The sequence below is a fragment of the Dromaius novaehollandiae genome, chromosome 9 (genome assembly GCF_036370855.1).
Source record: "Dromaius novaehollandiae isolate bDroNov1 chromosome 9, bDroNov1.hap1, whole genome shotgun sequence".
NCBI classification, from domain to species: Eukaryota; Metazoa; Chordata; class Aves; order Casuariiformes; family Dromaiidae; genus Dromaius; species Dromaius novaehollandiae.
Window position 1 is genome coordinate 28087918 of NC_088106.1, and position 25823 is coordinate 28113740.

The 25823-nt window shown below is 42.8% G+C and overlaps 2 protein-coding genes across 4 annotated transcripts in view; one reads left to right on the plus strand and one right to left on the minus strand.

The window, feature by feature from the left end:
• The window catches only part of LIMS2 (LIM zinc finger domain containing 2), a 35667-nt gene extending 30665 nt beyond the window's left edge, over positions 1–5002 (plus strand). The window contains exons 9-10 of the mRNA XM_026109585.2: positions 93–168; positions 1010–5002. Of these exons, the coding sequence (XP_025965370.1) occupies positions 93–168; positions 1010–1157 (224 nt within the window). The 3' untranslated portion in view covers positions 1158–5002. The remainder of the gene's footprint in view (positions 1–92; positions 169–1009) is intronic.
• A 395-nt stretch (positions 5003–5397) lies between these two features.
• Positions 5398–25823, minus strand: part of MYO7B (myosin VIIB) — a 54263-nt gene continuing 33837 nt past the window's right edge. For 2 of the 3 annotated variants that reach the window (XM_026109574.2, XM_064516986.1), the window contains exons 31-49: positions 25058–25285; positions 24456–24623; positions 23747–23864; positions 23517–23643; positions 22592–22761; positions 21694–21875; positions 20761–20888; positions 20020–20177; positions 19389–19542; positions 17348–17503; positions 13778–13883; positions 13542–13655; positions 12576–12663; positions 11374–11480; positions 10737–10922; positions 9761–9877; positions 8834–8917; positions 7943–8062; positions 5398–7167 (exon numbers count right to left, since the gene is read on the minus strand). In XM_026109574.2, coding sequence (XP_025965359.2) covers positions 7084–7167; positions 7943–8062; positions 8834–8917; positions 9761–9877; positions 10737–10922; positions 11374–11480; positions 12576–12663; positions 13542–13655; positions 13778–13883; positions 17348–17503; positions 19389–19542; positions 20020–20177; positions 20761–20888; positions 21694–21875; positions 22592–22761; positions 23517–23643; positions 23747–23864; positions 24456–24623; positions 25058–25285 — 2595 coding nt within the window. In that variant the 3' untranslated portion in view covers positions 5398–7083. The remainder of the gene's footprint in view (positions 7168–7942; positions 8063–8833; positions 8918–9760; positions 9878–10736; positions 10923–11373; positions 11481–12575; positions 12664–13541; positions 13656–13777; positions 13884–17347; positions 17504–19388; positions 19543–20019; positions 20178–20760; positions 20889–21693; positions 21876–22591; positions 22762–23516; positions 23644–23746; positions 23865–24455; positions 24624–25057; positions 25286–25823) is intronic. The other variant, XM_026109575.2, reaches the window with a different exon arrangement.

Below are 25823 nucleotides of genomic sequence, written 5' to 3' on the forward strand. Positions count from 1 at the left end.
CTGCTCACATCTGGCCTCATTTGAATTTGGATACAAATCTAAATTCAAATAATCTGGCAGTTTCCTTTTATTTTGTACTTTTGCTTTTGCAGTGGTATCAGCTCTTAACAAGGCCTGGTGTGTGAATTGCTTCTCCTGCTCCACCTGCAACGTCAAGCTTACACTGAAGTAAGTCAGTGCTTATGGTTGGGCCACAGTGAGACGTTTTGCCCCTAAGGCAGGATATCAGCTTGGGGCAGCTATGAGCCAGGGCCTCTCTTAAGGGGCAGTACGCTACCAGTAAGCTAATCAGTAATGCCTTTTCTCCGTAGGGGCAGGGGCTTTTAGATCCCACTGATTTCAGAACTAAAAGGGAGCTGGGAGCCAGCAGCCTCTCTAATTTATTTGCCTTTATTAATCTATTCTGTAGGAAGGTTGGGTCAGGGGAGAACTCATTGAGCAGTGCAGAAGGAAGACTCTAAAGTAGAGTGACTGCCTGTCCTGAAATACCTGCAGTTTCCATCTCTCCTTTGTCTGGATGTGTTTCTCACTGATGATACTGAAAAATTGCTTAACTTATTCTGAAGGAAAATGTTATGCTAGTTGCCTCAAATAGGTAGAAGAGGGCAGAAAACAAAGCAATCCTACAGTTCCCTTTCTCAGGTTCAAACTCTTACCCTACTATGCTGGTTTGGCCCCACTGGCCTTGTATATGAAGGAGCTCTAATTCATCACAAAGAGGAACTTTGAAGTGATATTTCCATGCTAACCTAACAACGTTATTATTCTAGACTGTTACATACAAATACATAGCAAAATCTCACTCCTTATTAAAGTAGCAGTGCTAGAGGCATCAGTTCCCTGATGAAAATCTTATGTCTGTACTTGCATGATCAGATGTGGAAGTGAGGTGATTTATACATGCAGTAGAAAGTAAACAACTGCATTTATATATACATATGCAGACTTGATTAAGTCAGGCATATAGTTTGCAAATATTATTTTAATAGCCAGTTTGTTTGTTTTAAAGGAATAAGTTTGTGGAATTTGACATGAAGCCTGTATGCAAGAAATGCTATGAGAAATTCCCTCTGGAGCTGAAGAAGCGCCTGAAGAAGTTGTCTGAGCTGGCATCCAAGAAGTCACATCCCAAAGCTCTGGATTTAAACTCTGCTTAAACAGGTCCGTCAATCTGCTGACTGCACTCTTAGAGTCATGAATTGCTGCTCGCAGCAACTGTTGATCACAGAGGGAATTGTTAAGAACAAATGAAACCAAAGATTAGTAGTACCTTTCCCTGCTTCCGCTAATGTAGCTTGCATCTAGCCTATCCCTTTTCTCAAGCAACTGTCTGTTAACACTGGCGGAAAGGAAAATCTGATTTCTTCTTCAGCAGTTTACAGGCTGGTTATTAATTTGTTAATAACAACTTGTTCTGCCTTTGAATTGTACACAATCTTTTCTTCCTCAGTTGAACCATAGTTCTCTCTCCCTTGCTCTTACAGTTTAAGGAACTTGGAAACACTGATTGGGTGTAGGGGTGGAGGAAATGTGTGGTTAGCTCTTTTTTGGTTAAAGTATAAAAGTTTCTCCTCTTACCTTGCATGAAGAAATTTTATATATTTTTTTAAATCTGTAGGCAAATACTCTGAAAGCTGCCACACTTTGCTACATACAGAATGTACTGGTCTTTGCCCAGATTCCCGTTGAGCATGCACTGACACTATACGGTCCTACTGGTTTGCAGGTTTACTGGGTGAGCCCAGAAGCCAATAGTTATGGCATCTGCACTGCCCACTTGTCTAGCTCAAGACCCATGTTGAGATAGGACAGCTGAAGAAGTTTGCTTTGCTGTTTCCCCATTGAGCAGTAAGGGGATTTCAATCTCCCTGGCCATGTCAGGCTCCTCAGAATTGTTGGGCTTTCCTTAAGTAGGAAGTGGCTATGGGAAAGCACAAATTTTGTTAGGAACTAACTCTAATTTTCTCAGTCTGTTCTTTACTATGTCATGGGTTCTAGAACTTCAGGTGGACAACACAACGCATGTCCTACCCACTGGCACAGCAGGAGTTTCTTGATGTAGTGTAGCTGGAGCTCTGATTGTTCTTTTGCATAATGAAATCCAATTGATAATATGGTACTAATTTAAGCACTTGAGTTTCAAATTCAGTCCTTCTCACTTTATTTGAAAGGTGAGTATACCTTCTGAGGTCACTCTCCAGGAAGCCCAGTGACATGAAGGTGTTTCTAATATTTACAGTTTGTAACAAATGCAGTCTCATGCGGAAAAAGCAGGAAATATTTTTCCTGAGACTTTAACCCAAATAAGAGTTTACCATCAACTTTCTTCTTAAGATCTGAGTGTACTTAAAGGGAAGACCTCAGACATGAAGCTGTAAATTTTAAGAATACAGTTTTACCTAAAGATTTCTTTCTGCTCTATAGTTTTGCCTATCACTGGTGCAGTTTCACTGGTTCTACTATCTCTGCTAGTATAACCCCAGGTGCTGAGAAATTTATTAGTTTTAAACATTCTCGGTATTTCTTTAGTGGTGAGCCATCAGCAGAGCTGTTCCTGGGTCCACTCATTTTGTATAATCATGGTGAGCTTCTGAGACCTCTGAAGGCGTGTCTCATGGTTTCTTATGCTGAACTAATCTGAACAGCCTGAAAATCTCTTTCCCTGGACAGCAGGAGACTGTGTCAGCCCTTTTTGCAAGGTGGACAGGATTGGAAGGGATTGGAGGACTGCTGGCCCTTGCATGATTTAAATCTCCTGTAAAGTGGATAGTTCAAAAGGACACAGCAGTTGAGCCTTACTCTGCAGCCCCAGGTGAGTTAGCTAGCAAGAAGTTAAAGCTTCCTCACTTTTTCTGCATATGAGCAGCAACTGGATTGGCAAAATCTGAATAAATCTTAAAATTCTCCTTGCTGCCATCACACTCTGCCCAAAGCAGATATAAACAAAATAATAGGTAAAGTACAGATACCTATTAGCATGCTTGCTGTAGCTACTACCCATGAAACTGCACCAGTGATATCACAGCAGTGGTGGGAAATCCTGGTTAACTATAGGCAGATGAGAATCCCAAATGCAAGACCATATCTTAGATACTGGCTTTACTAATTCAAATTTCCTTCGGCTTTTTGCTGTTGTAAGTTACCGTAAGTATTTAACTGGGATATTCAGCATCCACTATAACACTTGGGAGGGGAGATGGGCTTTAAACAAAGGTGGAACTCTTCCATCCTCTTGTGACCAATGTGCACTGTAGATTACATTAGTATTTAGCTTTTCTTGTCCCTGCTTCAGGAGAACATGTGGCTATTCCCTGTTCTCTTGCTAGCCTTTAAATGGTCTTTCAGACAAGGGCACATAGAGCAGCATGGCTTTTAATGCAGTACCATGTGGCCACTGCAAGAACCAGTCTTGTAAGCCTATTCTTTGGCACTTGGCTCACAGAAGAAAGCACAAAAACTACTGACCAAGACACAGTTCATTATACTATACAGATTCTTCTCGGCATAAAGCATGCAGCTCTGTTCCTATAATCTTAGTTACAGGCCAAGCCTAATGCCAAATCTGAGCAGCTGTGTATCTTCAGCTTCCTGGGAAGATGATGGAGGAACGCACAGCAGTATTACCTACTTGTAAATATGGAAACACTATGCAGCTAACAGGCAATAGATAATATTCTTTCAGAGGCCACTCTCAAGTTCAGCAATGGAAAATACATGTATATAGAGCTGAATGGAATTATTTTTGTATTGCAGATAGAGGCTTAGTGCGAGTTGGAGATTGAGCAGACCTAGCAAGACTCAGTGTTCAAAGGATAGTTGATACCGTTCTCTTTGACAGACTGCTCAGTTCTCTAGGATTTGGATTCTGTCCTTATCCTCAGAGCATTTCCCAAGACTAGTGATGGAAAAAATCACTGTAGTCCTTGATCTCTTCCATAGCTGGATAGTGATGTTGTCTTAGCGTTTCCTTAATTATTAATTAATTTTCACAATTATTTTTATTATACTCCTGCTGCCCATAGCATGCAGTATGCAGAGTAACAGTAGTGCATATTACTGATGTTCATTTTGTGAGACAGAGGAATCAAGGGAATAGGAGAAAAAAAACTTACAAAAAGTTTGAAAAAATGCATTTTTGAGTCTACATTTTTAAAAAGTAAGTATAAGGTACTACAGACTTATGAATTCTCCTTAGTGTGTTGATGGGTTAACAGCATTGTTGTAAAGTCGAGACCTCGGTCAGAAATGTAAACTTAAAGGTGCGTGCTTTTTTTTCCATTGCTGTAAACAGACACTGGCCAAATTCATCCTAGGTATCACACCACTGAAGAGCATAGATTTATATCAAGGTTGAACTTGGCTCAGAAGTCTTCCCTTACTAAAAGCTGCTGTCTCATTATATAATTTTATAGTTTACATTTATATTTATACATACTGAATTAAAATCACTAATATTCACTGAGTACACTTGAAAACAATGATGCTTTTAGAAATCACAGTATGTGAAGCTTATTTGTATTCAAAGGGTATGTTAATTACTTGCTGTCTTTCTTTATGGCAAACTAATCTGCTCTCTAGGGCTTGAGTCCTGGTCTTCATTTTTACAATAATCTATGCAATGTAGGCAAATATTGTTCAACCTTCTGTACAGAGTTTCTAAAGTCACATGTTTTGTATCAGATTATGCAGACTTCTGTGACTGACATGTCTAAATCAGAGGTTAGATAGTAGTGGAATTGATTGCAGACAAACATGGAACAAAGGCAGTTTTACTAGTCTGTAAAGCACTCTTAAGTGCTGAGGATGCTACAGACTGAGTAAAAGATTTAGCAGCTACTTCCCTGGGTTCAGGCCTTGATGAGCGGGCTGGATTCTGCACAGTGTGAAGCTCTCATTTTATTATACTTTGCTTTTGCTCTCTAACCAAAACATGTGACTGTGGATTAAAATATTGTAATACTGTACTTGTTTATATTCTTGTAATAAACTTAACTTTAATACATTTTGAATCTTCACACTAAAAACACATGTATAAAAGGCTGTATATTGTACAGTAAAATAAAAAAAAGGAAAAAAAAAAAAAAAAAGGAATCACATTTGCAATGCTGAGCCAGAGTGAATCGCCTAGGAACTATGAGGATTGCCCCAATCTGATTTCAGGGCTGTGCTGAACTCAAGTTTTGGATTGCTGCTGCTTTTATGATGATATGTTGGTTGATGATGATGTGCAGAAAGGGGTATCATTCTTTTAGGGGTTATGCCATACAAATTGTACTGTATATATGAAAAGTAGATGGGATGCTATGATCACGTATAGACTGTACCAGATGTTTGGTAGGTTGAAGTTGCATGGAACTGGAGTGAATACTTTTCTTGTTGAAAAAGACATCATCATGGTTGATTTTTCTACAATGTTTATTTAAAAACCAGAAACAATATGACGGTTGCAAAATTTCATTTGTACAGGCGAAGTACAGAATGCTTCTCAGCTATACCCAGTTAGATCAGAAATAGGATGACAAAACAGCTGAAGCCAGTAGTCTCAGTTTCCATTGCCAGCAATGGACATTACAGCAGGAATATCTAATTGCTTGCAAAAGGATCAACTATTCCGACAAGTGTGGCACTCATTTAGATGCACAACGTGAGTGGGGCTCTTCTCCCTGCCACGCATGTACAACACTCCCATTAGTGTCTGAATTGCGCACACACATATCCAAGGGAACAAGGGAACCATTGTGCATACATTGGCAAGTTAGAGTGAGAGAACCAGCAGAGCTGCTTTTCCGGCACTGCCAGATCGTGTCTCAAGGAACTTGGTGTAAATGCTTTAAGACATGTTCAGGTTTCACTGGGAGCAAAGGAGAGCTCTTCATTGTGGACGGATCAGTACTTGCACTCGGCTGGGGTGAGCATCTAGGCTTACCACCACTGCAGTGCACATGCTTTACAGACTCTGAGCTGCTCCTGTGAGACCCAAGTCGTGTGTTTATGAAGGTCTGTGTAGAGAACAAGTGCTGGATCAAATTTTATCACTCAAATTGTCTGATAAACAGGAAATAGAAAGGATCAAGATAAGTTAAAACTATTAAAATTAGTAACTGACATTCTTTTGTCTCATGAGCACATGTCTGCATAACTCCAAGCTGAGAACATGTTTATGGAGAAGAATGCCTCTTTTCAACAGATGTCTGTTAGACTACTTTTTTCAATGCTGATTTGCACTGAATAGCAGCACATCTATAACTTGAAAGAGGAGCTACTGAGTAGAAGTAATGGACAGAAAATCCAGACCCATTTCAGGGTTTGTTTATGCTTACTTGAAATTACATACTAGGAAGTAGTCTTTAGTTTCCGAGTGCATAAAGAAATGTGGAAGAAAGAAAACCATCTAATTTAACTAAGGCAATGGTAAGCCAGCAAACAACCCACTACTCTAGCAGCACACAGGAGTGATATTTATGTTGTGACAGTAACTGGCTGTCTTAGTCTACTGTAACTTGCAGCACATATCCTAGTGCTAACAGGATGAAAAAAACAGTATCTTACCTTTGAAAGGTGTCCAATTATCCTACTACTAAAGGACATTTCTCCACTCTTGGAACTTTCCAGTAGGAGGAAAAAATAACCTTTGTTTGCAAAGACTCAGAATTTATGTATTTGGTAAGAGCACATGAAACAAGGGTAACTTTTCTCTCCACAGGAGGAAAGGAAAAAAAAAAAAAAAGGTTTCTCTCTCTTCTTAAGATTGGAAGAGACTTTGAATATCAGAAGAGGTTTTCAGATTAGTTTGGGGCTTTTCCCCCCTTGTACATTAGATTAAAATCCAACTAAACTTTCTCTAAATCCAAAGTTTGAATGGAACTTATGTACTACATTTAAGACAAGTTTGAAAGATATTTGAAAGCACATGCTCACTTGAGCTTCTCTTGTGGTAGTATTTCAGCAGCACAGTTCATTCAGCATGTGATCAGAAGACTGATCATCAAGCTCAGTATTTTTAAAATGGCATTTCTTCTGGGAGATAAAATTATAGGTAGTTTGGCACAGATACTGTATAGATCATGAGTTCAGTTTCTGTGCTCAGGCTGGCAGGTTCTTTTGCCTGTTCACAGCGTTCATTAACAGGCGTACATAGGATGTTAACAGGTCGTCCATTTTGTAACCCTGTCAGAAAAGAAAAAAAAATCTAAGTCTCTCAAAGAACTCCAGAAGCAAAATTAACCATCTTTTCCTCCTTGTTTTGTTTTCTTCTTAAGTTGTCACCTGCATGGACATCTCCTCTTTCTTATCTATCATTGTTTAGGTGATTTAGCTATTCCTCCATCTGCTCTTCCCTTCACAGATTTACAGAAGATTACAGAACATAGCTCTGCTGTTTCATAGTCATTCAACCCCAAATTTATTCTATAGCTTGTCATCTTGTACTTGGGAATCTTTCTGTGAGAGAACCTTTCCCCTTATGTTTTTTTAAGGTCATCTTTATAAACCTGTCTTTAAACATCAATACAGTGATGTTTGCCCAAGTCTGTGGACAGTCTGAAACCAGTTCTTAAAAAAGGTGGTACCACTCATTCAAAAGCAAAAAGTCTTACAATGATGGTGTTACTGCATAGCTGATCAAAGCATGCAAGATGGAAATCCTGGTAGCTTTGTGGCTGAGTGCAGTTTTTTCTTCATGTCTCAGGTAGGTAGAATTTTGATGTATGGGAAGAATTGGGGAAGTTACTATTTTTCCTTTTCTCTCTGGCTTATTTCTTTGCATCAGATGGCATTATATAGCACCGAACTAGTTCTAAATGGCAGTTATATTGGCATAACAGTGCTTTTTGTATCTGTACTGCTTTTAAAGTCTGTTTTGGCACCATGATTTTGTAACAGTTCCGGATGTAAAGGAAAAACTGGGGAGGCTCTTGTGTAAAGTTAACAAAGCTCCTCTTACCAGAGATGTCTCACATAAAATCCGACTTCCTCGTACCAGGTTCCCTATTGTCATATGAAAGTATGTGCTCCCACTGCTCCAGTTAGAGATTTTATTAAAAGGGTAAACTGTTAAAATATCCTGTAAGGAGAAACAAACCAATATAACTTAGCTATGCAGCATTTCTCAAATGAAAACAAACTTTCATGTAAGAAAAACTGTAGAACTAGAGCTGCCTTTTTGTCTCCTGCTTCATTTACATACGCAGTGGATCAAGGTAGGTCTTGCATCCATACTATTGGTATATTGTACTCTCACCAAGCAAATGAAGAGACTTCCTTTCATTATGTACTGATCTTTGTCTTAGCACACTACCATTATATTTACAGTAATATAAAACTCACTGTTTGTTCCCCTGTTAAAAGCAAATAGTGATACTCATAAATGCTTTTTGCCTGTGAGCTTGGTGCATCCAGACTGTTCGGCTGGGTTAGAGAGCTTGTAAACACTAAGATTGTAATTTGATGCAATTTGTAGACAGCTTGCTTTTCCTGCAATGGATTTTTTTTTTTTAAGCAGGTTCCCTAATACACTATCCATCCATCTGCCTTATCCTGATCCTACCACTTTGTCCATGTCTATCCTGATTACTGCCCCCCCTCCCAAGATGCTCTATGGTGTTTTCTTTCCAGGGCAGAAACTACAAAAAAGTGATTTGAGGCAATAACATATTCTTCACTGTCACACAGAAAACAAACAGAGGGACTCCGTCCTCTCCTGACATTCAGGAAGAAGGTTCTGTTGCTGTCCGTGAATTAGCACAGTCTATTAAATCCTTCATTAGAACTGCCTATTTAAGGTAGGTGGACATTTTTTAGAGGACTAGACAGACTCTTGAGAAGCAAGTGTTACCTTTGTCTTCTGATGTATCACTGAGACTCCTTGCTTGTTGATTGCAATCAGCACAATCTCTGGGAATTGTGGCTCTGAGGTTTGCTATAAATGAGCAACAGAGCAAGATAAGCACGAAAAGTGAAAAATGATCCATGCTAAGTGTATAGTGACCTTTAATAGTGTCTAGTGTTGCTTCTCCTCATTACCAAATTAATGAACTGAAACTTCAAGCTCTTTAGTATTATATAACTATTGCTAAGGATGACTTTTTTGGCCATATGTTGAAGACTTGAGCAACTGGTACATGAAAGCAGAATCAGGTGTGTTAGCTGCCAGTCTATCTGATAGTAGGTTTAATGGTTGGCTGCAAAACTACTCTTTTGGTGAGAGGTTAATGAGGAGAAATTAAAGGTACCGAGCAGGAAATGATTCCTGCAGGCCTCCACTGCAGAATGAGAGGATTAATATAGTTCTGAGGAGAAAATCCCCAGAGCATGTAAGATTTGACAGCATTTTGTTGTGGACAAGAATGACAGGACAGTTAAGTATCTACATAACTAAAAGCCCCCCGCCCATCTACTACATAGTAATACTATGTATTACAGCTGCTACTTCCTCAACAATGTGTATAGCAGCAATGTGTATTTGCAGTGTTCTCTGTGCTGCTTTTCCACTGAAAAGAAATACTGCCAAGGGATTACTCCTGTATTTGGCAGTTTTGCCCCTTCCAGGAACTGGAACAACAACATAATCAGTAAATAACAGGCATAGTTCAGAAAGTGTAAAAGACTCATCTCCCCACTTTGAAGGAACTGAGTTTCCCTCAGTAAATGGTGGGAAGCCAGCTTCAGAATGCATTGGCACATGGGTATGGAATTACAGTCAACCCATATCCCCTAGTGCTGGTCTACTAACAAAGCCATCCATACAAACTTTTAGACCTACCTTCACCTCAAAGAAGGCTGATCCAAATGTTGGCCACCGGTATATCATTTTCAAGAAGGCAACCTTGGCCTCATCCACAGTTTTTCCCTCATATTTGCTGTACGCTGCAGTAATGTTCTGTTTAGGAAAAAGGATACAGCATATTGGTAGTTGGAGATGGGCATTGGCACTAGAGACATCATCAGACCATCAGCAAGGTCAGTCTTGTGCCCACATTGACAGAAGGGACATCATGGAAGACCATAGCAGGGCAGGCTATTTTCATTTTCATGGCTCAAGGCAGGGGGCTGGAACCTCTGAGTGTTTCTTGCTAATGAGTTGAGTGAGAGAAGTCTAGGAGCCCAGAGGAGTGGATCCGAGGGAAGAGGGGCAATATGGGATGAAAGAAAGTTCAGAGAGCCAATGGTTCCACAGACATTTATCACATTTTCTACTGAAACATGTAGGGTGAACCTTGCCTGTCTGTCTGAAATGGTGGCCAGTGTGTTCCTCAGTGGATTCAGTGAGAAGTACCTGCTAAACCTTTCTTTTCTTTTGGAGGAGAAAAGAGCCTTTTGCTATGAGCAGCACACACCTGGTGCAAAGTGACTCATTCGCTGGCCAGTCTATGGAATATTTAGGACATGCCTCAGTTTTCAGTTTCTCTATGTGATCCTCAGATCCCCAAGCCCATGACTGACTTTCCAATGTCTACCTGTTTTTTCTGGACACGGACAATAAAATAGTATCTCCACGAAAAATGCACATCTCAAATCAATCTCCTAGGTATGCAGATATTTATGAAAGGCTTGGTAGAGAGGATGCAAAAATCCAGATTCTAACTGGCAAAATGGCAACATCAACTAGCATCATTCTTCAGTGCTTTCAGAAACTGCCAAATCAAAAAAATAGTATGGCTCCATGTATTTCTTCTCTTCTAGAGCTTTTTGGAAGTCATATGGTTAATGAAAGCCTTAACTAATGCTGATATTCTCACCTTCTTCCACTCATCTGGTGAGATGGCTCGCAGCAGATTGTCTGGCACCAGCTCCTTCAGGATTTTGGAGACAGTTGCCAGCTGTGTGCGATCATTGTTGAAGCGCACTTTATAAATCAGCCCTGCCAGCTGGACAGCTTCATCCTTGGAACACTTGTGGTAGCCTCTGAGGTACTTCGGCAACTCCTGGAAGAGACCAGCTCTGAGTCCAGACAGACTGGGCTGAAGGAAACACTGACTTAGGCATGCTAAAGCTGTGAGGTCAGGATGTAAGCCTCACCAAGCACAGTCCAAGATCATCACAAGAACTTTTGACTCCTGGAGGTTCTCCTTATAGTCAGTGCAGGAAGATAAGCACCTCAAGGTAACAGGTGGATTAGAGAGCTATGCTCCTAACATAGGCATGCCCGCTAAGGTGCCAAGCACTGAGCTAAGCTCTGTCCTAAAAGATATGTATATGTTAATGGACATCAGCTGATTGCTGTTTTTAACTACACGTTTTAAATACTCTTACATCCCTCTGGAGGCACTGTAATGCAGACCTTGGAGAGGGAGAAAAGACAACTCTAGCAGGTTCACTTTCTCAGAGTATTTCATGGATCATGTGGCCTGTCTTATGCCTTAGGGAGCTTCTTACCTGGTGGTAATGAAAAATTGAATCGGCTTTCAGGTCCTTCCCAGGAATTACATTCAGCCACAGCTTTCTCATGAAGTACACCTCATAAGCCACAGATACAGTAGCTCCTAAGGAAACAACATCCTGTTAGCATACTCTGTAGTTCTGCAGTTTGTAATTGACTGGTGAGTTTCTTCTTAATAATAAGAAACAAAATCACTGGCAAATTAGTACAAAAGACAATTTCAGATGACCCAGGAAGTGATTAGTTATTAGTTCCTGGGCACTGATCACAGAGTGATTTCAGGTGCAGCATCAGGCTATTCAGAGATAGCAAAAGGAGGTGAGGGTCTCAGCAACATGAGTATTTTTTGTTTCTTGCTGCTTGTGAGAGCTGCTGCCAGATGTGCTGCACACCTGAATTCTGTTATACAGATGCTGGTACATTTTCTGATGGCTCTGCTTAGAGGAATTAATAGTGATTTAGTGCACACATCTTTGTGCTGTGATTTTCAGAGCTCCTAGCAGCTGCATCAGCTGTGGGGAGAAAAAGGAAGCTAGAAAGTCCTAGATAATTCAAGTAGTTGAACCTCAGCAGTTCTGAAATAAGCAAAGGTCACAATCATTGAGTATGAAATTTGGGTGAAGTTTTGAGTTAATGTAGATTTTAAAATGTAAAGTTATACATGGGGGTGAATGGGAAAGAATTGCTGTCATTGGAGTTAAATGGTTTTACTCTAACAGCATGTTCCCTTAGCAATACAACTTGGGCTCTAATCTAGATGACAGTTTTCTAATGACCCAAGGAATGGGAGTGGCACTGTGTCAAAAACCTACTTACATGTATTTGCTGGTATCTGGTCTGGCAATGCATAAGCCTTGGACTCTAAACAGCATTAACCTCTCTGTAACTTGTGTGCATCCAGCTGTGTGTTTTGGATGCAACAGGTCAAAACATCTTTGGTACCAATCTAAAATTTCTGGTGAGATCCCCACACAAACACGTTCTGGTGTTTCTGACAGCCAGTGGCTGGCTGCATGACGTCACTGGATCTTACTGCTGGTGCAGGCAGTAACCCTATATGGTTAATATAAAAATGGTATAATAGACCCCTAGCCACACACTTGCTGAGATGGAGTAAATCCTACTGGATAAATGTGTTGCTTCCCCAGTTCAACACAGCATCTCAGGCAGCTTCTTGTCATGATGACACCCTCCTTACCATCTTTCCCTGGTTTGTTCTTCCTGCTCCAATCTGTCATCTGCCTCAGTGAGTCAAAGAAGTAGTCTGCTTCGTTCTGACTGATCACCTGGAAGAGGCCAACCAATGAATAGGGGAGATGAGGCATCAGCAGATCATTATGTGCCAACATACCCAAATAACAGGCTGGCTTGTCTTTCCCGGTGTATGGTGAGAGAGCAAAATGATGGCAGTAAAGACAGAGACAAAGGGAAAGAACAGGAGAAATAGGAGGAGGAAGGCTCGTGTGGTTTCCATTTCATGGGATTTTTATTCCATTTTCTGTTGCTTTTTTTCTCCCTCCAACTTGCTCACATTTCTTTCCAACACTTACTTAAGTCAAGCTGAATATTCCACTCTATTCCTAGCCATGTCCTTATCATAAATAATGGCAGACATAGGGTTCCTTTCCTGAGGAATGCAGCACATCAGAAACTTCCTGTGCTTGGACTCGCTGCTTCTTTTGCCTTGATCACAAAGCTCAAACAGTTCCAGAGAGAAGAGACCTCTCAGCAAGGCAGTTCGCCCAAGCTTCAGCTCAAGCAAGGCAAGCTCTTGAGAAACCAGAGAGCAATGACTGGTGCTGGCCAGCCATTAATTCTAGTGAGTATTGTAGATGTGCAGCATGTCACCTGGGCAAGGCCTAAGAGTGGAAACGGTCTGAATGCAGCAGTATGTAACGTGATTTACTACCATCTCAGCAGCTGCAGGAAGGCCCATGTCTTCTCTGCTTGTTGTACCACGTCTCCTGGTGGAAACTCTGGATCTCCATGCTGTGTTCGAGATACTCCTCAAAATGAAGTGTCAGGTGCTAAAAGTTCTAGTCTAAGTTGTATCCCCTCAGTAAGACAGAAGCAGCAATGACCTGCTATGTTGCTTAGGTGGTCTGGGAAAGTAGATGAGAAGAAGAAAGAGTTTGGCTACCCTGCTGTAGCTGAGAAGAGTTACCTTGTCTGCAATCTTGACAAAGAGGCTGAAACCTTCCCATGAGCTCAGCTGCAATTTGGAAGCGATGTTCTGACACAGAGTCCGGATTTTGGTGTTTGTTCCCACATCAAATGTCTATGAGATAAGAAGGCTCTTGTTATGTGGCAAAGAGGAAAAAAGGGGAATACTGTTTATCTTGAAACATGCTCCTGCATGAACATTGCAGGTCAAGGCTGAGAAAACAAAAAAGTTCTCACCTGCTCTGTTTCATTGGGGAAGCAAATCTTGTGTGAGATCTTAGTGTTGTTCTGCAAGATGGCATCAACCTCCACAGGATGAGGTGCCCACTTCCTGGAGCCACTCCTGGAAAATGCCACCACCATCACAAAATATGTCAGTGCCGGATGTTTGTTTAATCCTTGAGGAGCTGAACAATAGGATAAATTCCATCCAAAATGCTAGTATTGGGACCTGGAGAGGGCTATAATCCTTTATCCTAATGCAAATTCAGTGTATTGACAGAGCAAGAAATGGAGGGTCTTATTAGCACACCTATTAAAAGTCTGTTCTACTCTGCAAGACGTTTGCATGGATAAGGCATCTTCCTAACCAGTACTGTCACCCCCTTCTATGTATTCAGCAATATTTTTCCTTACTGTTACTGAAGTGTGAAGACAATGGTCACAAGGAACACTACATTTTATTTTAGTTCATGCATCAGCAAAGGGATTTGCATTCAGATACAAAATGACTATTACAGCTGAGGAGACAAGTACCAGAAAGGCTTGGAAAGGCTGCCAGAAGTATTAAGTTTTATGTAAGAGCTGGCATGGAATCACTGAGTCATGAGATGCAGAAGCTGCATAATGCCAGTTCCACAAAGTACATCTTGGAGTAGAGCTGCCCTGTAAAAGCAAAGGAACTGGATCTGGAGTCCGAGTCATACAAAAACCTCAATGTGGTTAAAGTCAGGACAAATTTAGTACATTTTCTTCTGAGGCTCATATTTTCCCATTCTAAGTGGTATAGGGCCACTGTGGCTGTTGGCAGGTGTCACAGAATCACAGAATAGTTGGGGTTGGCTGGGACCTCTGGAGATCGTCTGGTCCAACTGCCTGCTCAAGCAGGGTCAGCTAGAGCAGGCTGCCCCAGACAGTGTCCAGTCAGGTTCTGAACATCTCCAAGGATGGAGATTCCACAACCTCTTTGGGCAACCTGTTCCAGTGTTCAAGCAACCTCGCAGTGAAAAGGTGTTTTTGTATTCAGAAATTTCTAATTTATTTCTGTCTTCTTCCTGTGTTTCAATTTGTGCCCATTTCTTCTTGTCTTGCCACTGTGCACCACTGCGAAGAGTCTGGCTTCATCTTTTTTACACTCTCCCATCAGGTATTTATAAACATTGGTAAGATCCTCCTGAGCCTGCTCTTCTCCAGGCTAAACAGTCCCAGCCCTTTCAGCCTCTCCTTGTATGAGAGATGCTCCAGTCCCTCAGTTCCTTTGCTGGACTCACTCCAGTAAGTACATTTCTCTTTTGTACTGGGATGTGTATATTTTACACACTACAGCTTGTAAGCCAGTCTCCTCTCTCACACTGGACCTGTCTAGGGTGGCCAAAATAGCTTCTCCTGTGCACCTCAGGAGAGAGCTTAGCCTGGCATCCAGTTTTAGTTGTGTGGGTTTCAAAACTGATTTCTTTCCATTAAATAAAATAGTGGTTCCATTTGGAGAAGGAAATCTGACTGTAAAGCCAACTGAACAGCATGTGCTCTAGTACTGTCCAGGCACTGTATGGAGTGTGGACCTGCCCTACTCAGTCATCTGTTCCTGGACTAGCAGCAGAGGGAGGCCGTAGGAGGCAAAGGAAACACAGGAGCTTGCCTGGAGGCACAGGGCCACCTCTCCTTGCAGCCTCAGCTGGGAAGTCATTGTCAAAGCAGGACCTTCTTAGCACCCCCAGGATGCTCTCTGGTTCCCTGCCCGGGAGTCTGGGGATGAAGCAGTAAAGCTGTTTGTAGGGGAAAGGATGTGCCCAGGGGCCCGGTTTGTGTAATGTAGGTCAGTCCTTTGAGCTGGCTGCTCTCCCCTTTCCAAGGAGAGCTGGTTACTTATAGAGAGAAAGGCTAAAAGCGGGTGCAGGTTTAGTCTTAGGAAAAGAAATTCTTCTAGTAAAACAACATTTTGTCCTCTTTGCTCTTCTTCCCCTCCCCCAAGCTCCAGATTTGAGATACTTTAGCAGAGAGATATCATTAAAAAAAAAAACCAAAAGAACCCAAATAGTCCATGTTGCTTTTCCCTCCCTGTTTCCCTGCTCTAAAGAGGGTCTGTATGGCTAAACAGGACTTAGAGCATAAGCAGCACATGATATAAGGAAGCAGGAAAATTTCTGTCTTCTCCACAGAAAGAGCAATGACTAGCATTCTTCATCATGTATCTTTTAGGCACTTCAAAGACAAATTCAGTGTGCAGTGACATTTCCCTAGCAGTGCTGAAACCCACCCACTGCGAGGGGGACAGCCGCTGCATTAGCATTCCCCTCGAGCCTGGCCTATAGGGCTCGGAGACCAAACATGTGGCCCAGCCTAAGAGAAGGAAGAGGATGAAGGAGCTGGAGGAAGAAACCATTGGGCAGCCCTGTTGCTGAGCAGATCAGTGGCAGTCAGGGCTGTGCTGGGCTGCATCTAGAGAGTCTGAGTAACTCACAGCAGCAGCAAAAGGGAAAAGGCTGGGCTTAACCTTGGCACCAGGGCACTGGTTCAAGTGATAAGTCAGGAAATTCCAGTTACCTGGAGGAATCTAGGGAAGTACCCTGCATTTCACTCAATCCTTACTGAAACTCAGGTAGCCCTTCCATTCTCTCTGGTTATATCATGCTCATTACACTAATAAGTAAATCAGCAGATTCCTCCCAGTTCGTGTTACTGGACTTCTCTTTCAATTCTTTTGGCTTTCTACCACCTATGGGTTAGCACTCACACATGCAGGCATGCAAAATGGTTTCCACTTCCAGCGACACTCCCAGCAGCATAACTGCATCATAGAATTGACTATCCTTGTGTTACGTCAACGTGCACCCATCACACGGAGCTCAGGAAGCACTGTAGGCTGGATGACCCACTGCGTCAACCCTCAGCAGGACAGTTACTTGAGGGCAGAACAAGGGTAATGACTAGCTCATTGTGAGGTGCCCAGGTGTGAACAGCCAGGTAAGTCTCACGGCTTTGTTCATTCGTGTTTCTTCAATGAGTAGGAATCAGCTGTGTTGCTCCTCTCTTCCCAGCATGGATCTGCTTTACTACCCAGAAACCCAACAGAGCCACATCAGCACTGTGCAATCTTCAGTGACATCAGTGATGCCACTCCACAATGAGCGAAACCTGGTATTTTTAGCTGCAAATGTGCAGCTCTGTTTGCTACGGAGATTCAACAAAATCAAGACTAATCCTCAGGTATATGTGAAGAGGATGAGACTAAGCTGTCTCACCAAAGGAAAGTCAAGACAGGACCTCATCACTGACAACTTATGCTTTCATTTCAAGCTTCATGCCTTTCAGTGTGTTTGAAATACTCAGCTGTGGGAGTCAAGTGATTATGTGTGATGCTCAGCCTATCTAAATGTTGCTAACTCTGTGGAAGAAAAGAGTGAAATTGTGGCAGACATTTCCTAGTGGTTCAAAGTCCATAAGAGAACTTTAAAAAATGATCATTTAAAAGAAAAAGATGTAAACAGAGAAAGGAAATTGTCTCAGTATTTCATCCCATGTGATTTTTTTGGCACCAGATTCATGGTTTCTGAACATGTTGGGCTGGCTATATCCAAGAGTGTTTACCTCATCACCCTTTGAATCCTCCGACTGCAATCCAGGGCCAAGGTCTCTTTCTGACGTGTCTCCATGAACTTCTGGGCATGTTTCAGCAGTGACTTGCTGGGTGGGAACAGGCCAGTGCAGAGCCAAAGTAGCTGCCAGCCCTTGTTTACGCTGTACCTGTGAATACAAAGAAAACGGTCATGCTACAGCTACATATAATTCTCCCTTTGACCACACAACAGCTACAGGGAAGAAAAAACACACACCCATCATGGGACATTGTGCCATTCAGCAGCAAGCAGCAAATCAGCAGAGCCTTCACACAGGAGCTGACAGGCATTTTCTGTGCAATGACCACAGCTCACACACAAAGATAATTCTAAATACTGGCTGATGAATATTCATGACAGTTGCAAATCTCATGAATAAATATAAGCTCCAGTTTATCATCTTGGCAGCAGTGTTCCTGATGCTGTCCTCTTTGTAAACCACTGTCAGTTCACTGGTTCAAGCTCACATTTATTTGGATTGTGTTTTATCGGTTGTTTGGATTCACCTCCCCTCTGTGACCAGATGGCTTTCTCAGAACACAAGCACTTTGCTTGTGATTTATTTGCCCTTACGCATGCTTCTGCTCTGAAAAATGACCAGGTAGATGGCACCGTGTATTGAGGTAGTTACACCTCTTACAAACTCCAGATCAAGTTTGTCCTATTATCAGGTAGAAGGGCAGTTCCTCCAGCAACCGGGCCTGCAAACTCTGCAAAACTCACTCAAAGTTTTGGTGTCTCTCTCACACCAGTAAGAAAGGCTCTGCACCTGGGAGGAGGTCCATCATTCTGCCAGCAAAGCCAGGAGCAGAACACGGTCCAGCAGCGTCCCTGGGATTGCTCCGAAATGCAAAGTGCAGTGAACGGGTTTTGGTTAGGAAAGCCAGCAGGCCTGCCTCTGAATGGGCACCAGGACTCTGCTGAATAAGGAGATGCTGGCTTTTTCCCCATTTACTTTTCTGATTGTGCGGACCATGAAACACTGTTTTAATCCCATTTATACTCAATAGATCTGTGATGTTTGTGCCTGCGTGAGAGCAGGACATGGTCCACAGGGCAGCAGCCTGGGAAGGATGAAAGATTCATTCTTCTGGCTGTTCTAATGAAAATATATGGAAATACCAGCTTTCAAGCATTGTTTTTTCCACATCAGTGATCTTGCTCAAAACAGTGAATGATCCACAGGACTAAATTGGTAAGAATACAGCAGGAATGGTACTGGCACCATGGTTACAGACCATGCATTAAACAGCCTGTAAGATTTACTGCACACAAGAAAATTTAACATTTAATAGTTACACTAGTGGTAAAAGTTCCACAAAGTTTAATAGCCTTTGAGAAACAGCAAGAAAGAAAATGAACAAATGGAAGCTCCTTTTCTAACTTGTGCAGTGACACTGTACAGCTAGGAATTGACAAACCATTTCCTTAACAAATGGAATTGTTAACTCCATTAACAAACTGAATTGTTTTATTAGTATTTCAAGCTTTTATTGCAATCCAATTCCCTAGGAAGTAGGTCAACTTATCCATTTTATAGGTGGGGAAGCAAGGCACCAGCCTGTTTCAGACACTCATCCATGAGTGGGGGCTTGTGTAAACCATCGGTCCTGCAAGCCAGTCATGCAAGCTAATCAATAAAACTACTCAGAAGATTCACTGGTGGTAAAAGATTTAGTGCCAACTACATGCTCGTAGGAGGACAATACTGTCATTGGGGACCTTAAAACAAATAGAGGGCCAGGAAGAGTGGTCACAGAAAGTGTCCAAGAACTCTGCAGTGCCATGTTTTCTGGAGGAGTAGTGGTCCCGCTCTGTGGCCTAGCAGTGCTCTGCAGAGCATTGCACTGAGCCCCACAGCAGTGCCTGGGGAAAAGGGGAAGGGAAGGTCTCACTCCAACATTTACCCACCCTTCCTCCCTGCCCCATCTCACACACGTAGCAGGGACCAGAGAACACCACCTGCCATCTAGTGAGCTGCAAAAGCAGGGCACGTACATCCAGGCAAGTACCTGTTTCTGTTCTCAGTCAGCTGCTTCATGATCTGACAGTAAATCTCATCCCGCAGAACCTCCTCCTGGATGGCTGCCACAAATATCTGGTCGGTGAGCTCGACAGAGGAGCGTGCCTGTTTCGAGGGGTAATCCCCCATGAATTTCATGATGGGTGAACGTGCTGTCAAGGACAGGCAGGTAATTTTGGGAAGTAAATAGGAAGCACCACTTGGATCCTAACATGATAAGGGACTCTGTTCAGGTCTGGGGAAATCCAGGGAGGAAGGACTGAACCTATTCCCTGCCCCCTCTCCTTCCCTGTACAGCAGTCACTGCTTGGCTATGACTTGTACGGTGTTAACTGCTTGCTCTGAGCACACACAGTAAACCCCACTCACTCCCAGTCACATTCTCAGTTAAACGGGCTCTCACAGGCTGTGGGGCATTGGGGCAGAATGGGAACCTTTTCTCTCTAGACAAGGGAAACAAGGCTAAGCTAACCCTTGTCTTGCAGAGCCTATACCCCCTTTGATGTAGATGTACCCCTTTAAAGAGGATGTGATATTATTCCAATGGAGGCGAGTTTAGTGGGGGCAGCTCTTCCCTTCCTTGAGAGTTCTCAGGCCCAAAGAGAAGAGTGAAAGGATATCAATGAAGGCCTGACAAGCCAGGTCCCGAAGATCAGGGTCTGTGCATGCTGTCTTCAGCAAGGGTTGTTTCAAGGGCTCCTTGGAGTGTGCCCACAGCTGACTGCGCCCACGGGATTTCTGGAGAACAGCCTTGCTAATGGATTCCTTCTCAGGAGTCCTGAATGAAGACAAATGCAGGCAATACAAATGCACTGGATCAGTACTGCTATGAACACAGGAAGTCATTATCACAAAGACTTATTTCTGGGCATGCTCTTCCCCAAGATGTTGATCTCATATATCCTTTGAGTATGCAGGTCAGCAAGAACAGGGAAATGTAGTTTCTTTTAGATTCAGAAGGGAGAAGGCTTTCAAGAAGGAGAGAGGATTTAGAAGACTAAATTCCCCTCTATTTTCCAAGGCCTGAGATTTTGCATGCCTTAGCTGGATGGTAAGTGCTGGAGAGAGGTGAGAATTAAGCATAGGGCCTACTGAAAGGAAAAGAACAAATTCCAGAGTAGGTTCTCCCACTCCTCCCTTTGCATTTCTGCCAGAAAAAGAAAGATACAAACAGACTACGCACCAGAATCTCTGCAGGCCTAATGTCACGCTTCATGACAGGGAACAAAGGGAAGAAACTCAGTCAAAAATGGGAGATGCAGTTATATCCTATGCTTTAAGGATTGCTGGAGAACAACTAGAGACATTCCTAGGGGAGATACTGCACAGAGAGCAGTTTCATCCGGCACAGGAAACTTCACCTGAAGTGTTCATAAGAGAACTCCTCTAGAGTGTAAGGCTTCACTCTGACATCCTCTTCACCAGGCTCCTCCATGTGCGAGTTCTGGGAAGCTGTCCTCCTCTGGTCTGGAGACATCGTCAGCAAACTCTGGAAGGACACAGCCACAGAGAGAGGTCACGCTGACCCAAGACTCTGAAGTGTTACTCAGTGAGCACAGACAGATGGTGTATACCAGGCTTGAGTGCTCTGTGCTGCAAGAGACATAACATCCCCTAAGCATTTTCAGAGACTCAAGAAAACAGCAGGAGAAGAAAGACTTGAGAGTAGAACACTCAAGAAAGCAATTTACATAGACCCAATAACAGTGACCATCAAAGTGTGTGTGATTATCCAGAGCACAACACTCATGAAAAATGCACCTGATTGATTACCACTAGTGTGATTTTTCCCCACTTTCTCATTTTTTTACCTGTTAGCAAAGTATCCAATATACTGAGTCTTCAAAACCAAAGACAATTAATTGCTGGCAAAATGATCAGTGGGAAATCTTGTGTTGGCTTCCTCGAGAAGCATGTTCCTTTAAAGCAAACCACTATATTCAGAGCTTCCCTTGTCTCTTAATGTATGATCACCACTCAACCCAGTGTGAATTCAGGAAAATTCAACTGCACACCTTTTTCCATTAATTACTACCGATTCCAAGCACTGAACTTCCTAATGGTGAATGGACCACTATTTAGAAAGTCATTGCTTTTGTGCAACTGCAGTCTTATCCTTAGAGTCTGGGCTAGATTTAGTTTCATTTTCAGACAAGACAGAATAAAATCGGAGGTACAGAACTTGCCTAATTTTGGAGGAACAATTATCTTCCAGTTATGAATGTAATCATATTTAACACTGTTACACCATTTATCTTCCAGCCTCTTCAAAAGGAGTGCTAAGCTTTTCTTACCAGCAGTTGACTAGATGGTTTTGTGAGGGAAGGAATGATGTAGATCTCTTCTAAAGACACATTCCCTGTTTTGCCTGTCCTTTCATTCTGGGCATTGATCCATTCAGAGTCTGCATCCAGCCTTTTGTCCTCGGTGAGGATTAGCAAGTCTCCCTTCTTGAAGGGCAGGATGGCGGGGTCTTCTGGAAACAGAATAAGGAAATACTGTTCAGGCTTGACAATCCAAGAAAACGGAAAGGGATTTCAATATGAATGACAAGGGAATGGTGTTTTCAAGGCCTGAATTCAATTAGCAATAGAAAGTGTTTTGTGTAAATATGCCTTATCACTCAGTAACACTTCAGGGAAATCACTGAAATTTGCTCTACCAGCCTGATTTTATTCCACTGAAGACAATGGCAAAACTCCATTTGATTCAAATGGAGGCAGAATTTGTGGGTAGGACTGGCTGCAATGCATGGAAATTAACTCATTGCTAGTGATAAGTAGGTAGAATTAATATTTACATCATAATTACTTCCTTGCTGCTCCAGGCAACTGTATTCCACAGAAACCTCCAGCCTACTACCTCTGTGAAACTCTTCTGGAAAATGTTTCCAGGCAGCCCACTCCAACTTCCTACTACGAGCAGGCTGAGTTCTTGGAAAGTGCAATATCTAAATACAATATCCTACAATATCCAAAGCAGTAGAAGGGGGAAGGAAGGCTAATTTGTATGCAAGGCTCTTGAATCACATTGCCTTCTGCTCTATATTGCTGTGCTGATCCGCATGCATTCCTCCTGGAGCAAAGTCTCTCTTGCATGGGGTCCTTCTGCTCCTCTCTGAGCTCTTTCAAACAAGTGCTATGCATTCTCACAAGATTTCTCCCAGCACTGTAGCAATGTTAACAGACATACCTTGGGTTTTTTTCTCTTGCATTGCCACAGCAAATCGTGATCTTTTCTTCAGTCCTTCCAGGAACATGACCACCAGTTCAGCAATGACGATGCTGTTGACAGATGTCAAGACAAACTCCTCGCCACGAAGTGTGATGAGAGTGCAGCTCTGTCCAAATGACTTCACTGCCCTGTTTATTATTGAACAGTTTGTTACCAGAGCATCTGAAAAACTTACAGAGCTATCTGCAATCACAGCCAAGGCATCTACACCTCCTTGTAGACAGCTCCCTGAGAAGGAGCTCCTAATTTGTGTTCTCATGAGTAGGTACGTGAGAAGACTGAAGTGATTCAGATGCACTCTGGACTCCATTTCCCCTTGTTTTTGTACAGAAGTACCTCATTCTAGACAAAAGAGCATCCTTCCATTGGAGTAATAAGGCAACTAATTCAATCTGTGACTCTCTTCACAGAAACGTATTTTTCCTTTATGGAAGGCCCTATGTCCTGAGTGATGTGATGCAAGGATGTGTGCCCTGACCAAGCCAATGGTGACCCTCTTTCCCATAGCAATCCTGTTCAGCTCCACCACACCTGAGAAGCACACAAACTCCCAGCACATATAACTAACGATGGCTTAACTATGTTAGTTTTTTTGGCCATTCTTATCCTGACTCTTGTCTGTGCTTCCTTACACCTTTCAGACTGAGCAGGATCATCCTTCCTTTGACTGACTGGGTAGATCCAGCCATTTCAGTACTTCCTTTACAAGCTGCTCAAAACTTGTCCTTCTGTTTCCCAGATCCAGGCTAAACTACCTTTCCAGACTCAAATCAAATCCCCTAGAGGAAAGGCAGAGAAAGTTTACCTCCCTCCTACGTGGAAACCCCATTCTGAATATGGGCAGAGCTGCCTTCATCAGATCTTGTCTCTTTGTGACACTCACCTGTTGGTGTGGATGCCAGTTATCTCCGGGAAGGTCAGCTCAAGAAGCCGCTTTTCGGACTCATCCAAGAAGCAGATACCTTTCCAATTAATGGCAACTATAAAGTGGTTCTTGGGCAAGCTGGGACCTGAAGATGCAGGAATAACTCCTTACTAATGCTATACAAGTCCTCCCCTATCATTTCTATGTTATCTTATATCTGTCCTCTACTCCCAGGCTCCAGACATTACCTGAAAACTTTGTGACTTCAAAGAATCTAGAAAAAAGCAAAGGCCACTGAAAACGACCAAAATCCACAAGTTGTTCCTTCACAGTCTGACGGGAAAGACGGTCCTGTGTGTATGGGGCCTGCAATATAAAAAGATATCGAAGATTTCCTCAGCAAAATCTTATTTTGCATGATCTGCAAAACATTGTATCTGCAGATAATAAAGAGCAGACCTGATCCCAGAGGGTCCCAATAGCCCTCTGCTGTCACTGACATCAAGTGCACCTGCAGAAAGTCAAGTGAAGAACAGTCTCCAGGGTCCCAAGCCACATGCAGCTAAGGCTGCCAGCAGGCATGTGAACTTCAGATTCCCCTCAAATTCCCAGTGACTGGTCTGTTTGTTTAATGCACTTTGGGTGCCATGAGAATAACCCATATCCAGATTGAAAATGATATTCCATTCCACCCCCATCCTGACTCAGTTGTCAGATAGGAGGTTGAGAGAGAGCCTTAAAAGACACTCTCTTCAGAGATTTATTCTCTCCTCCTTCTGCCCCCTGTTGAGCCATATGTGGAAGAGTGAGTGAAGAGAGTCCCTCTCTCCCACTCCTGACTGTTTGCAATAGATAAACTGAGATGTTTTTCCTTCTTCCCTCAGCAGACTAGTCAGAAATGAGGCAGAAGTTGGCGCTCAAGAGTTGTTACCCAGCAGTGCCAAACAAGACTCTTACCTTAGCATGTGCGTAGGTTATAAGGCTCACCCACTTTTCCAGGGGCTTAGACTTTAGCTGCTTCGCTGGGATGCAGTCGTGGAGCACTTTTTGCACAAGCTCATTGTGGATGGAATCTCCAAACTGGATGTAACAATATTTTGCGCCTATCTCCACCAAATCATCCTCCTGAAACAATCGATCTGTTAAAAGAGTCCTAGAAAGACGTCGCAAAGTCCACCTAGCCTTGTTCAACCTTGAAGGCAGTTTAAGAACTGGGGTTTCTCTGTTTTTGTCTGGATAACCCTAGACAGCATTCCAGGATAAGGAGAGATGAACTTCAAATAATCATAGTGTTAAGGAGAATAATAGCAAGGATATTAAAAAAGGACACAAAGGGCCCCTTTGGACATGCCTCCAGCTGCCACAGGAACTGAAAGTTCAGAAAGAAATGTATTCCAACTGCCAGTGTGGCAGCTGACACAGTTATCTGGACAGGAATTGTCCATTAGAAGGCAAGAGTGGTTCAGACCCACAGGAAACTTCACCTCTCTTCCTGCTTCTCCATGCTGGAAACCTTTATATTGCTTTGTTTCTTTATGAGGATGAATAAGGAAACCCACCTTCTCACAACGGTACTCTCCAAACCGGATACCGCGAATAATTTGGTGGTAAATGAGATCAGTGCTGAAGGGATCCTCTTGGCAGTTGTGCCAGGGGGTAAAGATTTCCTTCCGGAAGTAGAGCCGCCATGGTGCGTTACGTTCATGGATGCCCCGCTCCTTCACTAGCTGCTCACACTGAGAGATGGCGTCCAGGACATGATCCCGTCCCCCACCCAGCGACCAGACCTAGAATAAATGGACAGTGCATTTACTGGCATGCCTGCTTGGGATCTGAGTGAGGGCAACAAACCCAAAGCTCCTGATCTCCTGACAGCAAAAAAACAGTGAAAAGGTGAGCATATACAGTTATACTTTGGTCATTGTGTATATTTTTATGCACAGGGATGGTACTGGGAAAAATAAGTTAGGAGGTAAGGGAGAAGAGTGAGGCAGCCCTGGTTTGCAGTGTTTTGTCTATCTCCTTGTACTTCTGCTTATTACCTATATGTCCCCTTAACTACACAGGCAAGTGTTGCTGTAGTCTACGCAATAGTGCTAGCTCTGAATTAATTTCTTTGCACTTAGTGCCTAACTGTGAGCACCAAGATGTCATGCCACTGTGTTTGTCTGTTCTGCACCATTACCATACAGGAACAAGAGGAAAGAAGAGGCTAAAATGCCAGCATGTGAGCCAACAGCAGCAGCCCTGATGCAGACCTTAGCATTCAATGCATGGGCCACAGAACAGCAGGGCGATCACAGTGCTGCCCTGTCCCTCTGTGAG